At 49.0% G+C, this 15,000-nt stretch overlaps 1 protein-coding gene across 1 annotated transcript in view; it reads right to left on the bottom strand.

The window, feature by feature from the left end:
* LOC113814090 (Krueppel-like factor 6) overlaps positions 1-15,000 on the bottom strand; it is a 353,983-nt gene that overhangs the window by 39,869 nt on the left and 299,114 nt on the right. The window contains exon 2 of the mRNA XM_070128806.1: positions 3,052-3,982. Coding sequence (XP_069984907.1) covers positions 3,052-3,982 — 931 coding nt within the window. The remainder of the gene's footprint in view (positions 1-3,051; positions 3,983-15,000) is intronic.

Raw genomic sequence — 15,000 nt, 5'->3', positions numbered from 1 at the left:
GAGGGGGAGAGGAGAGAGGGTGAGGGGGAGGGAGGGAGAGAGGGGGAGGGAGGGAGGGAGAGGGGGAGGAGGGAGGGAGGGAGGGAGATGAGACGAGATGCGAGAGGGAGAGGGGGAGGGAGGGAGGGAGGGAGGGAGGGAGGGAGAGGGGGAGGGGGAGGGTGAGAGAGGGGGTGAAAGGGAGAGGGAGAGAAAGGGAGATGAGACGAGAGATGCGAGAGGGAGGAGAGGGAGAGGGGGAGGGAGGGAGGGAGGGAGGGAGGGAGGGAGGGAGGGAGAGGGAGAGGGAGAGGGAGAGAAAGGGAGATGAGACGAGATGCGAGAGGGAGGGGGGGAGAGGGGGAGGGAGGGAGGGAGGGAGATACACAGGTAGATGGATAGATAGATAGATGGATAGAGAGAGAGAGAGAGAGAGAGAGAGAGAGAGAGAGAGAGAGAGAGAGAGAGGGAGAGGGAGAGGGAGAGGGAGAGGGAGAGGGAGAGGGAGGGAGAGGGAGGGAGGAGGGAGAGGGAGAGGGAGAGGGAGAGAGAGAGAGAGAGAGAGAGAGAGAGAGAGAGAGAGAGAGAGAGAGAAATTATACATAGTACAAAAAACGAAAAAAAAAATGAAAAAATGAAAATAAATATATACCCACAAAACACCCATAACAATAAAAAAAAACTCAAACAAAAGACAGTACGAAAAAAACGAGAAAAAAAGACCAAAAAAAAAAGGGGGGGACCAAACCATCCTCCTCCCCCCAAAAAAAAGTGTCGGGCCGAAGAACCCAGGCCGCTCCCCGACAACCAGACTAATTTTCCGAACCGTTAACCCCGCGACTGGAGCTACTCATCTCCCTCCCTGGGCCGAGGAGGGGGAAAAGGAGGGAGGAGGAGGAGGAGGAGGAGGAGGAGGAGGAGGAGGGAGGAGGAGGAGGGAGGAGGAGGAGGAGGGTGGAGGAGGAGGAGGTGGGTGGAGGAGGAGGGAGGAGGAGGTGGAGGAGGAGGAGGTGGAGGAGGAGGTGGAGGGAGGAGGAGGAGGAGGAGGAGGAGGTGGGAGGAGGAGGAGGAGGAGGGAGGAGGAGGAGGAGGAGGAGGTGGTGGTGGAAGTGGTGGAGGTGGAGGGGGAGGAGGAGGAGGAGGAGGTGGGAGGGAGGAGGAGGAGGGGAGGAGGAGAGGGGGGTGGGGAGGAGGTGGTGGTGGTGGTGGTGGTGGGGGGAGGAGGAGGAGGAGGAGGAGGAGGAGGAGGAGGAGGAGGAGGAGGAGGAGGAGGAGGGGAGGTGGAAGAGGAGGAGGAAGAGAGGAGGAGGAGGAGGAGGAGGGAGGAGGAGGGAGGAGAGGAGGAGGGAGGTGGTGGTGGTGGTGGTGGTGGTGGTGGTGGTGGTGGAGGAGGAGGAGGAGGAGGTGGGAGGAGGAGGAGGAGGTGGGAGGAGGAGGAGGAGGAGGAGGAGGAGGAGGAGGAGGAGGTGGAGGAGGAGGAGGAGGAGGAGGAGGAGGAGGAGGAGGGAGAAGGAGAAGAAGGAGAAGTAGAAGGAGAAGGAGAAGGAGAAGGAGAAGGAGAAGAAGGAGAAGAAGAAGAAGACGAGGAGGAGGAGGAGGAAGAGGAGCTGGATCGGAAGGCCACTCGATGCCCGCACGCCCGCACGCACAGGCAAGGAACTCTTACATGTAAACACGTTTGCCTACCTTTATCTACATCTACGCTCGAGCGTTCGCATGCATGTACGTATGCACGCGCGCGCGCGCGCGCTGGTATGCACACACAATATTAGCAGAGAAAGGGAGGGGGAGGGAGGGAGGGAGAGGAAAGAGAAAGAGAGAGAGAGACTGAGACAGACAGAGAGAAATATTAATAAGAACATCAATCAGAAAGATCCCCCACCTAACACACACACAATAGCAAAACAAAAAACCGATTAAAAAAAAAAAGAAAAAAAAAAAAAACTCGGTTTATGACGTCATAAATCCGATTGATCAAAACCAACAATGACACCCTCCCCCTCCTCCCTCTCCTCCCCCTCCTACCCTCCCTCCCATCCCCTCCCAACCCCTTCCCTCCCATCCCCTCCCCACCCCACCCCTTCCCTCTATCCCTCCCCTACCCCCTACCCCTACCCCCCCAACCGCCAATCCTCACGAAAATGAGGGTGACCTCGCTTAATCGCGGCAATAGTTTCGCGAGAGGGGAGATAAGGGCACGGCCGAAGACGATGAAGAAAGACCGATTCCGGATAATGATATTCCAAGCACGGGCTCTCTCGGTGGCGGACCTGACACAGGGGCGCAGTTAGCCCTTTCCTTTGGGCATGATGGGCTTAATGCTGTTCTTGGGAATGGGAGGGAGTGGTGAGGGGGGGTGGGGGGGAGGCAGGGAGTGGGGAGGGAGGGGAAGGAGTGGTGAGGGAAGGAGGGGTGAGGGGGAGGGGGGAGGGAGTGGTGAGGGAGGGCGGGGCGGTTCTCCGGTTCGTGTCTCCTGCTTCTCTCTTTCTTTCTTTCATTCTTTCTCTCTCTTGGTCTTGGTCTCTCTTTCTCTTTCCTTCTCACTCACTTTCTCCCTCTCTCTTTCTGTCTCTCTTACTTTCTCTCTCACTTTCTCTCTCTCTCTCTCTCTCTCTCTCTCTCTCTCTCTCTCTTTCTTTCTCTCTCTCTCTCTCTCTCTCTCTCTCTCTCTCTCTCCTCCTTTGATCTTTGGTCTGATTCTACCCCATGACCTCTCCCTGTCCATCGGTTAAATCCCTGCCCATGGCTTCCCCCTGCCCCTTGGTTTACCCCCGTGTCCCCTGTCCCTTGGTTTAACATTCCCCCGTGTCCCCCTTGCCCCCTGCCCCTTGGTTGATGTCCCCCCGTGCCCCCCTTGACCCCCTGCCCCTTGGTTGAAGCCTCCCCCGTGCCCCCTTGACCCCTGCCCCTTGGTTGAAGCCTCCCCTGTGCCCCTTCCCCTTGGTTGAAGTCTCCCCCGTGCCCCCCTGCCCTTTGGTTTAATTTCCCCCCCTGCCCCCCTTGACCCCCTTGCCCCTCTGTTTACCTCTGGCCCCAGCGCAGCCTCTCGGGCGAGCGCGGGCGCCCACTAACCTGTGTGTGTCCGCTGGTGGGCCTTGAGGTGCGAGGATTTCGTGTAGACTTTCTTACAGCCTGGGAAGAGGCACTTGTGCACCCGTCGCTTGGCATCCGGGGACGAGTCTGCTGCCCGAGCGTGCACGCCCATGCTCATGTCCCGGACGCCCATACTGAGGCTACTGCTGTTGTTGCTGCTGCTAGTCTTGAGGGGCAGGGTGGTGGCGAAGGATATAAACTTTGGCACTTGTGAGCGAGCGTGAACCTTGAGGAGTGTGTGAGTGTGAGTGACCGGAGAGGTTTCGGGGGAGGAGGGCGGGGTCAGCGTGGCGATGTTGGGCGCCGACTTGGCCGTCAGCAGTTTCGTTGCCGCAAAAAAAGATGTCCCTGACCCTCGCCGCACGCCCGCCTCCAGGCGCGAGTCGGCGGCCATGTCCTCGGAGGACGCCCACGAGATGAGAGCCCGGCCCCGAGTGGGACTCTGGCCGCCGACGCTCACGGGGGCCTCGAGGTCGCCCTCCAGGGAAGCCAGCGACGAGGCCGACGAGGAGGACGACACGGACACCGAGTCCAGCGACCGCTCGGAGCCGCACATGTCGTCCTGGCTGAGGGGGTCGTCCAGGTCCTCCAGGGGCTCGCTCTTGACTACCACCTCCTCCTCCTGCGGCTCCGGCTTGCAGGGCTCCTCCCCCTCGCAGGGCTCCTGCTTGATATTCAGGTCGGAGCTGAGAGCCTCAGTCTTGACCTTGACGAGCAGCCGGGGATGTCTGCCGCCCTTGATGGGCCTCCCGAGCTTGGTGTAGAGGCGCACAGGTGGCGACGGCGAGTCGCGGGGGCACTCCTCGTACGAGCTCTGCCACGGGAACTCCAGCTCGCAGCCGCCCAGCTTCCGGCCGCCGACCTTGGCCCGGGGCTCGTCCTTCAGGTACCGGTCCATCTCGTAACAGTTCTGGAAGGAAACGCACGGCGTTACTACAGGGAAGCAGCTCGGGGAATAACAAAACAAACATGCAATGGAGTTGAATACATTACAATATCAAATAAGTTCTGGCGGATACAATGTCTGGTATAACAAATCAGCATTCTGTTTTATACCTGAAGGTTAAAAAAGTCAATCCACAAAATAAAATCTCGAACGATTATGCAAACTCACAAGGTAACTCGTTTGAGTAGCATCTATTTGCACAACTTTTTTTTTTTTATTTCTCGATAATACAACATCCCAAAACCCGCCAGCAGCATTCCGCTGACTATGCTGAAACGCCGAATCCCACACAGCTGTCCTTGCGTCCATTTCAAGGCATTAAAAGCATTATCCTGGCAATTTCTGGCCTCTCTACAACACGTAAATTCTTCCCACAACCTCAAATGGCAACGTCGGTGTGAAATAGATTTCTCTTAAAGTTTCGCACATCAAAGCACTTTGCAGATCGCGCCAAAGACAACTTGTAAGAAAAGCCTGCTGCTTGGAGAACTTCGAAACTCAATTCCATATTAAAGAAGTGAAATATATTTGTCTCGCGCTGAAAACGATTCAATACTGTGTCATTTCATATATTCGTGAGGTATTTTTATCTTTATCAGCAACGGTTGTAGGGTTGTTATTGCTATCATCAGAGTTCCTGTTACTCTTATAATTCGAACCTTAATTATAACTATTATGATTATCACACTAACCATCATTAGTTTCGTCACTAAAGTTGTAAATACACCCGGAATAATGACAAAGCAATAAACAAAAGAAAAACAAACAATCAAAAAATCCAATATTGCTGACCAATGATTTGAAGATTCAAGGATAATTAAGTAAGATTTATCTTAGAACGACAGAAAATCAAGAAGAAATCCATCACAGGAAAAACAAAAAACAAAAAGCTCTCTCTCTTTCTCGTTCTTTCTTTCTTTCTCTCTCCTTCTCTGTCGGTCTGTCTGTCTGTCTGTCTGTCTGTCTGTCTGTCTGTCTGTCTGTCTGTCTGTCTGTCTCTCTCTCTCTCTCTCTCTCTCTCTCTCTCTCTCTCTCCATCTTTCTCTTTCACTCTCCCTTTCCCTCTCACTCTCCTTCTCTCTCACTCTCCCTTTCCCTCCTCACTCTCCCTTTCTCTCTCACTCTCCCTTTCCCTCTCACTCTCCCTTTCTCTCTCACTCTCCCTTTCTTTCTCACTTTCCCTTTCTCTCTCACTCTCCCTTTCTCTCACTCTCCCTTTCTCTCTCTCACTCTCCCCCTTTCTTTCTCTCTCACTCTCCCTCTCTCTCCCTTTCCCTCCTCCCACCCTTCCTCCCTCCCTCCCTCCTTCCTCCCTCCTCCCTCCCTCCTTCCTTCCTCCCTCCCTCCTTCCCTCCCTCCCTCCCTACCCCCTCTCTCTCTCTCTCTGAAAAAAAAAGAAAAATAACCACTTTTGAGAAGACGCACCGACAAGGCCATGACTTTACACACAGCCGCAAAATCATGTACTTCTCCCGCGTTCAATATCGCTCCCAGCAGAGACATTAATAAACGAAAGGTTACGATATGCTTATGCTCCGTAAGTTAAATAAGTAAGGTAAATAATCACCGAAGAATGGAAGCTGTTCGGGGCAGTCTGCTTTCTACCCCTCGACTTTCGCCATAGCTCATCATCAAAGAAGAAGAAGAAGAAGAAGAAGAAGAAGAAGAAGAAGAAGAAGAAGAAGAAGAAGAAGAAAAAAAAAAATGCCAAATAGCGGAACGTATTACCACGTTACTCCAAAACACACGTTTCTGTTGTAGCCGTTGCAGCTGCCGTTCGTTCCCCCCAAACTTCCCCTTCCCAACCCCTCCAATACCCCCCTTCCTCCCCTTCGCAACCTCTCCAATACCCCCTCCCCTTCCCAATCCCCCTCGCCCTTCCCAACCCCTCCAACCCCCTTCCTACTACCCTCTCCCTTCCCACCCTCCTCCAACCCCTCCCTCCCCTTCCCACCCCTCCAACCCCCCTCCCTCCCTTCCCCACCCCCTCCAACCCCCAAAGATAAGAGCTGTGTCAACACGAGTAACTTTACAGCAGTGGTACTCGGCCTGTGGCGGCCATAGCGTGGACAGGGGCAGAGCGAGTGCAGCTGCAGCCGGCTTGTTCATTAACTACATTAAGTTGAAGAATCTAGACGCCTACTTGAGTGCCTCGGGGTAGCGGGGACGTCGTGCTTGTGCTGACCCTGTGTGTGTGTTCCTACTCCTGTGAGAGGAGAGTTGGGACACTTTTCAGGGGGATTGCGCGAGAGGTGTGGCCAACGGAAGGTCCTCCTGCCATAGCTTCTAGGAAATTAAATTCTATGGATATTTTTTTTCTTTCCTTGTTTCTTTCTCTCTTTCTTTCTGTTTCTGTTTCTCTCTCTCTCACTCTCATTCTCACTCACTCACTCACTCACTCACTCTCTCTCTCTCTCTCTCTCTCTCTCTCTCTCTCTCTCTCTCTCTCTCTCTCTCTCTCTCTCTCCCTCTCTCTCTCTCTCTCTCCCTCTCCCTCGCATTCTCTCCTCTCCCTCGCATTCTCTCTCTCTCCCTCGCATTCTCTCTCTCTCTCCCTCGCATTCTCTCTCTCTCTCTCTCATTCTCACTCTCACTCTCTCATTCTCCCTCCCCTCTCATTCTCTCTCTGCCTCGCATTCTCCCTATCCCCTTCCCCTCCCACCTCCCCCACTCACCCTCCCTCCCCCTCCCCCTCCCACCTCCCACCTCCCCCTCCCTCCCCTCCCCCTCCCTCCGCTCCCTCCTCCCCCTCTCAACCTCCACCCACCCCAACCCGCGTCCCGACGAACAACCCTATCGCCATAAACCACACCCGCGCCTCGACCTCCCGATACGACCACCACGAAATCTGCCCGATGTCCTTTCTCGCCCAATTAAGCATCCAGCGCCCTTGCCTCGTTCGGCCTCTTCTTGATCACCGCATTCGTTGACGACACGAACGCGGTGGACACGGACGGACGGGTTAGGGGCGCCTCCGTTCGTTTGTTTGTTTGTTTGTTTGTTTTTTGTTTCTGGATACGGACGGACGGGTTAGGGGCGCCTCCGTTTGTTTGTTTGTTTGGTTTGTTTGTTTCTGAGGATCTTGATCACCGCCTTCGTTGACGACACGAACGCGGTGGATACGGACGGACGGACGGGTTAGCGGCGCCTCCGTTTGTTTGTTTGTTTGTTTGTTTGTTTTTTGTTTCTGGACACGGACGGAGGGGTTAGCGCCTCCGTTTGTTTGTTTGTTTGTTTGTTTGGTTTGTTTGTTTCTGAGGATCTTGATCACCGCATTCGTTGACGACACGAACGCGGTGGACACGGACGGACGGGTTAGCGGCGCCTCCGTTTGTTTGTTTGTTTGTTTGTTTGTTTGGTTTGGTTTGTTTCTGAGGATGTCTTTGCTTTGCTTTGTTTTTGGATCACTGGATTGTGTGTTTGTTTGTTTGTTTGTGTGGGTGGGTTGGTGGGTGGGTGGATGGGTGGGTGAGTGTGTGTTTGTGTGTGTGTGTGTGTGTGTGTGTGGGTGTATGTGTGTGCGTGTATGTGTGTGTGGAGAGAGAGAGAGAGAGAGAGAGAGAGAGAGAGAGAGAGAGAGAGAGAGAGAGAGAGAGAGAGAGAGAGAGAGAGAGAGAGAGAGAGAGAGAGAGAGAGAGTGAGAGTGAGTAAGTGAATTAGAGAGAGAGAGAGAAGGCAGAAACAGACAGAAAGAGAGAGAAACATACAGACAGAGAGAGAAATAGAGAAAAACACACACACAAAAAAAAAAAAAAAAAAACGAAAAAACAGGTCATACGAAGGGAAGCGAACACATGGAAAACCCAAAGAGATAATAAAACGCAGAAAGAAGAGACCAGATAAAAGGTGGGAAGACGAGACCACAAAAATGGCGAACAAACACGGCGGAGATTAGCACAGGGCCTAAACTGTGTTCTGGGGGGGGACTAGATGATGATGATGATGATGATGGTGGTGGTGGTGGTGATGGTGGTGGTGATGTTTGATGATGATGATGATGATGGTGATGATGATGGTGGTGGTGATGATGATGGTGTTGGTGGTGGTGGTGGTGGTGGTGATGATGGTGGTGGTGGTGGTGGTGGTGATGGTGATGATGGTGGTGATTGATGATGATGATGATGGTGGTGCTGGTGGTAGTGATGATGGTGATGGTGGCGGTGGTGACGATGATTGATGATAATGATGATGGTGGTGGTGATGTTTGATGATGATAATGATGGTGGTGGTGATGTTTGATGATGATGGTGATGATGATGGTGGTGATGATTTTGATGATGACGATGGTGGTGGTGGCGGTGGTGGTGGTGGTGGTGGTGGTGGTGGTGGTGATGATGATGATGGTGGTGGTGATTGATGATGATGGTGATGGTGGTGGTGATAATGATGGTGGTGGTGACGGTGATTGTGATGGTGGTTGTGATGAGGGTGATGATGATGGTGTTGGTGGTGGTGATGATGGTAATGGTGGTGATAATAATGGTAGTGATGATGATGGTGGAGGTGATGATGACGGTGATGATGATGATGATGGTGGTGCTGGTGGTGATGATGATGATGGTGATGATGATGATAAAGGTGGTGATGATGATGATAAGGTGGTGATGATGATGATAAGGTGGTGGTGGTGGTGGTGGTGATGGTGGTGATGATGAAGATGATGGTGGTGATGATGAAGATAGCGGTGGTGGATGGTGGTGATGATAGTGTTGGTGGTGGTGATGATGATGATGATGATGATGATGATGATGATGGTGGAGGTGATGATGATGATGATGATGGTGATGATGATGATGATGATGATGATGATGATGATGATGATGATGATGATGGTGATGACGAAGACGAGGAAACGGAGATGGAGGAAGAGGATGAATAGAAGGACAAGGATAAAGAGAAGAATTAGGAAAGAGACGGTAATATTAATGGTAATGATAATGGTAATGGTGATGATGATGATGATGATGATGCCAGGTGCACATGTATTGCGTACATACGTGAGCGCAATACATTAATAGCAACCCCGGAGACATGCGGAGGAGGAGAGGAGGAAGGAGAGAGAGGGAGGGAGAGGGAGAGGGTAGGGAGGAGGAGAGGGAGAGAGAGAGGAGGAGGAGAGTGGAGAGAGAGAGGGAGAGGGAGGGAGGGTAGAGGGGGAGAGAGAAGGGGGAGGGAGGAGAGAGAGGAGAGGGAGAGGGAGAGGGGGAAAGGGTAGGGGGAGGGAGAGGGTAGGGAGAGGGAGAAGGGTAGGGAGAGGGAGAATGAGAGGGTAGGGGGAGGGAGAGAGAAGGAAGGAGAGGAGGAGAGGGTAGGGAAGGAGGAGAGGGAGGGAGAGGGGGAGGGAGAGGAAGGGGAAAGGGAGAGAGAGGGAGAAGGAGAGAGAGGGAGAGAGAGGGAGAAGGAGAGGGTAGGGAAGACGCAGAGGGAGAGAGAGGAAGAGGGAGAGAGAGAGAGGAAGGAGAGGGAAAGGGAGAGGGAAGGGGGGAGGGGAGGGGGGGGGACACCGCCTCTGAAGACAGGTATCCTCAGATTGCAAGAGGAGGTACGTGTGACCTTGAAGATGCCGGACAATTGATGACGCGCAATCGTATATATATATATATTTTTTTTCTTTCTTTCTTCTTCCTTCGTTTGTTTTCCTGTCTGAGATTCACCAAATCGTCACAAGGTTTTGATATAGATATTTTTTTAATGGTTTGATTAATTGATGAACCCAAAAAAGTGGAAAAAAATAAAAAATGTTGAGCCTTTTTTTGGAGTGTGAAAATTTTATTATGAGATCTGATTTCAGTGTGACATGATTTGCATATCTGAGCAAAGAATTTCTTGATGGTCCGCCTCATTTCTGGCTAATTTCACTTAATAAGTTAAAAGGCAGTAACCGTCGTAAATTCAGAACGAAAACACACGATTTTTTATTTTTGAATTAATCTTAAGTTTTCTTTTATTTTTTTATTTTTTTATTATTATTATTATTTTATTTATTTATTTTTTACATAAATTATGTTACCTCTCCAACTTCGAAACTATCTTTTTTTTTCTTTTTCCAAGACACGTTACCATACAATATAACAAAATTTCTCCCCACCAGATGCGCACACTAAGAAAAAAAGAAAAAGAAAAAAAAAAAAAGTCAGCCACCTAATGAGACATCTTTCGAGCCGTTGCAAATCTCATCAGCTGACGTCCAGTAATATCAGACGTCAGCGCGTCCCGATCCCTGCCTCCAGTACCGAACACCGCGTCTCGACCCTTGCAAAATAGACTTCCTCCGCCCAAGCCAGAGCCATGACGTCATCTTCCCCGCCGGAACACACGAACGGTGTCCTTGTAGCCTCTGGATATTTCGGTTGACGTCGGTTCTATTTTTATCCCCGGTGGAATTACGTGATGGCGTGGTCATTTGCATTCGGTTGTGATCTTTTTTTTCGTTTTTTTTTTTCGTTTTTTTTCTGTATCTACCTCCTTTGCCTCATTCGGGTGTGATCTTTTTTTTTTTCGTTTCGTTTTTTTTCGTTTTTTTTTTTATTCTGTATCTACCTCCTTTGCCTCTTTTTATTCTGTATCTACCTCCTTTGCTTTTTCGTTTTTTTTCGTTTTTTTTTTTTTTATTATGTATCTACCTCCTTTGCCTCCTCTGTATCTTCTTCCTCTTCGTCGTCATCTTTTCCATAGTTTCTAATATATCTTCTATTTATCCTTTTTGTTTTGCTTATCTTCCATTTCTTCTTATTATTACTCCTCCTCCTCTTCTTTTTCCGTATCTTATTATTATTATTATTTACTTTTCCATATCCTCTCCTATATTTTCGTTTATACCCTCCTCCTCCTCCTCCTCCTATTCTTCTTTCTCATACCCTCTTCCACACCCTCTATATCTTCTTCCTCTTCTTCTTCTCCTTCATCTCCCTCTCCTACTGCTGACTTAGGATTAAAAATATCAGTGACGCGGCATTTCTGCTTCGTCATTAATCTGCTGAACGTTTTACAGCCGTTCGTGAAGGATTCGCTAAAGACAAAATAATAATAATGATAATAAAAATAATGATAATAATAAAACAACAGAAAATAAAAGATAAAGAAAATGAATAAAAATAATAAAACAATAAAAATAAAGAAAAAAAATAAAAAATAAATAAATAAAAGATTATAAATAACTAAAACAACAAGAAACAAAAAATTAAGAAAATGAATAAAAGATTATAAAAACAATAAAAAATGAACAAAACAATTATACGAATAAAACAAAAGGGCAGAATCATTTCTTCGCATCTTCTTCCTCTTCTGTTCAACCGCAGATAAATACAAGTAACAGGTTTCTTCAGATTTCCCAAATAAACTGGACTTGACGATAAAAAAAAAAAAAACGTCAAGTCACCGGCGAGTGAATAATGTAAACAATAAATCAGCTGAACGGAACGCAAGAGCAAAACATGAACCAGCATGTTCGTGTAGGCGAGAGGGGAGGGAGGGAGGGAGGGAGGGGGATGGGGGTGGAGAGGGATGTGGATGAGGAGGGACGGAGGGGAAGGATGGATGGAGGGAGGGAGGGAGGGATGGGGATAAGGAGGGTGGAAGGGGATAAGGAGGGTGGAGGGAGGGAGGGAGAGAGGGGGAGGGGGAAGGGATAAGGGGAAAAAGGGAGGATGGACGAAGGGAGGGAGAGGGGAGAAGAAGGAGGAAAGGATAAGGGTAGGATCCAGAAAGAGGGAGGAGGAAAGGAGGGAGGGGAAGAGAGAGAGAGAAAGTCGAAAGGAAGGAAAAGAAAGGAAAGAGTAGGAGAGGTAGGGACGGAGAGAGAGGAAAGATGTACACTACTCTCCTCCTTCTCTGCACACTCATTGTACAAATGTCAAGGTTAACCAGACAACTTTTCGTAATATCGAAGTTCGCCTGAAGAGAGAGAGAGAGAGAGAGAGAGAGAGAGAGAGAGAGAGAGAGAGAGAGAGAGAGAGAGAGAGAGAGAGAGAGAGAGAGAGAGAGAGAGAGAATTGGAGGAAGAGGGAGAAAGGGAGAGGGAGAGAGAGAGAGAGAGAGAGAGACAGAGACAGAGACAGAGAGAGACAGAGAGAGAGAGAGAGAGAGAGAGAGAGACAAACAGACAGATAGAGACAGAGATAGAGATAGAGACAGACATAAGGAGAGAGAGAGAGAGAGAGAGAGAGAGAGAGAGAGAGAGAGAGAGAGAGAGAGAGAGAGAGTGAGAGACAGAGACAGAGAGAGAGAGAGAGAGACAGAGACGAGAGAGAGAGAAAGGAAGAGAGAGAGAGAGAGAGAGAGAGAGAGAGAGAGAGAGAGAGAGAGAGAGAGAGAGAGAGAGAGAGAGAGAGAGAGAGAGAGAGAGAGAGACAGAGAGAGAGAGAGAGAGACAGAGACAGAGAGAGAGAGAAAGGAAGAGAAAGAGAAAGAGACAGACAGACAGACAGAGAAAAAAACGAAAAAAGAAAAAGGGAAAAAATAGAAAAAAAAGAGAAAAAAAATAGAGAGAACTCCCCCCCCCCCCATTCCGAATATACCCCCACCAACCCGAAAATATATTTAAAAAAAGGAAAGCAGAGATACGGCCACATGCTCGCCTGCGTGTGTTAGCATAGTACAGTTAGGAGCCGTTCGTGCACACTCGAGCAGCCCTACAACTCGCGTCTGTACGTGCGTGTACGTGAGGAAGTGTACGTAACCCGACGAGATAAAGTGGGTTCCTGGCGTGTGGGGAGGAGACCGAAGCGGTGATAAAAAAGGGGAGGAAAGTGGGCAAAGAGGCGCAGGAGGTGAAGCGAGAGGGGAACCAAGGGGGCGAAAGAGGGGAAAGAAGGGAACCAATAGATGACCCAAGAGGTGAACCAAGCAGTGAACCAAGAGGCGTACAAAGAAGTGAACCAAAAACCGAAAGAGGTGAGCCAAAAAAAGAACCAAGAGGCGAACCAAGAAGCGAAGCAAGAGATAAACCAAGACGGGGGGGGGGGGGAGGGGGACCGCCGCGTGCATACGGGAGAAGGAGACGCAGCGACGGCATGGGAAGAGAAAGCTAAAAGTTACTTAATTAAAAGGCATCCACGTGCTCCCCCCCCCCCCCCCGATAACTGTACAAGAAGGCCCTATGACATGGCGGAAGGAAGACTTCGATGCTCAAATACTACCTTTTATTACGAATAAATAACCATAAAACATAAAATAAAATAAAATAACCATCAAAAAACAAATAAAATAAAATAACCATAAAAAAACAAATAAAATAAAATAACCATAAAACAAATAAAATAAAATAGCCATAAAATAAAATAAAATAACCATAAAAAAACAAATAAAATAAAATAACCATAAAAAGAATAAATAAAATAACCATAAAAAAAGAGGTGAAATTGGAATACATTTTGAACAACGAAGAGGAGAAGAAGAAGAAGAAGAAGGAAAAATAGTTCTCGGTACCAACAAGGAAAAGAATGAGAAAGTTGATAACAAAGGAAAAAGGAAGGTAAAGTAGAGAAAAAAGTGAGATCTGTTTCTATCAAAGGGGGAATGGAGTAAATACTGAATAAAGGGGAAAAAAGAAGAAATGGAAAATGACAGATGGTTCAAAACGAAGAAATAAAACACAGGCAAAATAAAAGAAAGAAAGAAAGAGAGGACAAAGGTAAATGCAAACTAACAAAAATATAACTGAACCGAACACAGCAAAATATAATAATAATAATAATAACAACAACAACAACAACAACAACAACAACAATAATAATAATAATAACAATAACTATAATAATAACAATATTATCATTATTACTATTCATAATAATAATAATAATAATAATAATAATAATAATAATAATAATAATAATAATACCAACAGTAATAATAAAAATAGTAACAATAATTACAACAATAACAAAAATAATAACAACACTTTATTGCCTAAGTGTAACATTATATCGCTTTCCATTTGATTTTGAATTTGAATTAACAACAATAAAAAAAATAAAAAATTAAAAACAGAAACAAATCAAAAAACGAAAACGACCCAAAACATTAAAAACCAAGAAAAGAAAAGAAAAAAAATCCAAAAACAAACACAAGCCCACACAAGAGGAAACCCCGATAATCCACCCACCAAAAGCCAGAACAGATGAACACGAGAATGAACGGAGGTGGAAGGGAAGCACACGCCGCTCGGATAAGCGAAGTGACGTCACCTCGATGTTCAGCGCTCAGGTATGTCCGGTTGACATGAGCTGAGGTGAAGGTCAAGCGTGCTTCTGATTGGCTGGCTATAACTTATCGTTGCAGAGTCAAAAGGCGTTGTGGACAGATAGGCACGGGACTTATTGGTAATGTGGAGGGGAGATAAGGAGGGAGGGAGGGAGAGAGGGAGGGGTGATAAAGAGGGAGGGAGGGAGGGAGGGAGGGAGGGAGGAAGGGAGGGAGGGATGTGGAGGGAAGATAAGGGAGGGAGGGAGGGAGGGATGTGGAGGGAAAAGGAGGAGGGAAGGAGGGAAGGAGGGATGGTGGAGGGAAGGAGGGAGGAGGGAGGGAGGGAGAGGGAGAGGGAGAGGGAGAGGAGGGAGGGAGAAGGAAGGAGGGTTGGGGAGAGATAGGGGGATGGAGCGGGAGAGATGGAAGGAGGGAGACAGAGAGACAAACAGACAGAGACAGAAAAAAAAAATCAGCAAACGCGTTTACTCCCCTCCCCTCCCCTCCCCTCCCCACACAAGCATACATACTCGCATCCACCCCCTACCCCACCCCACCCCACCCCCAACCCCCCATCCCCACCCCCGCTTACCCAGCCCTCCCATGACTCAGATCCGAGGCCAAGCGTCCCTCCCTTCGCCTCCCTTCGCCTCCCTTCGCCTCGCCTCCGGATGACTAACGAAAGAAACCCACGACTCAGGCAGGATCCGACCTCCTATCGATCGAAGCTGCTCTTCCGGCCGGAGGAGGGGGGGATGGGGGTGGAGGGGGGAGGAGGTGGGAGATGGGGAAGATGGGGG

This window comes from Penaeus vannamei, chromosome 13 (genome assembly GCF_042767895.1).
Source record: "Penaeus vannamei isolate JL-2024 chromosome 13, ASM4276789v1, whole genome shotgun sequence".
Classification (NCBI taxonomy): Eukaryota; Metazoa; Arthropoda; class Malacostraca; order Decapoda; family Penaeidae; genus Penaeus; species Penaeus vannamei.
The sequence above is the reverse complement of the archived record's forward strand: the minus strand, read 5'-3'. Positions and strand labels throughout refer to the sequence as shown.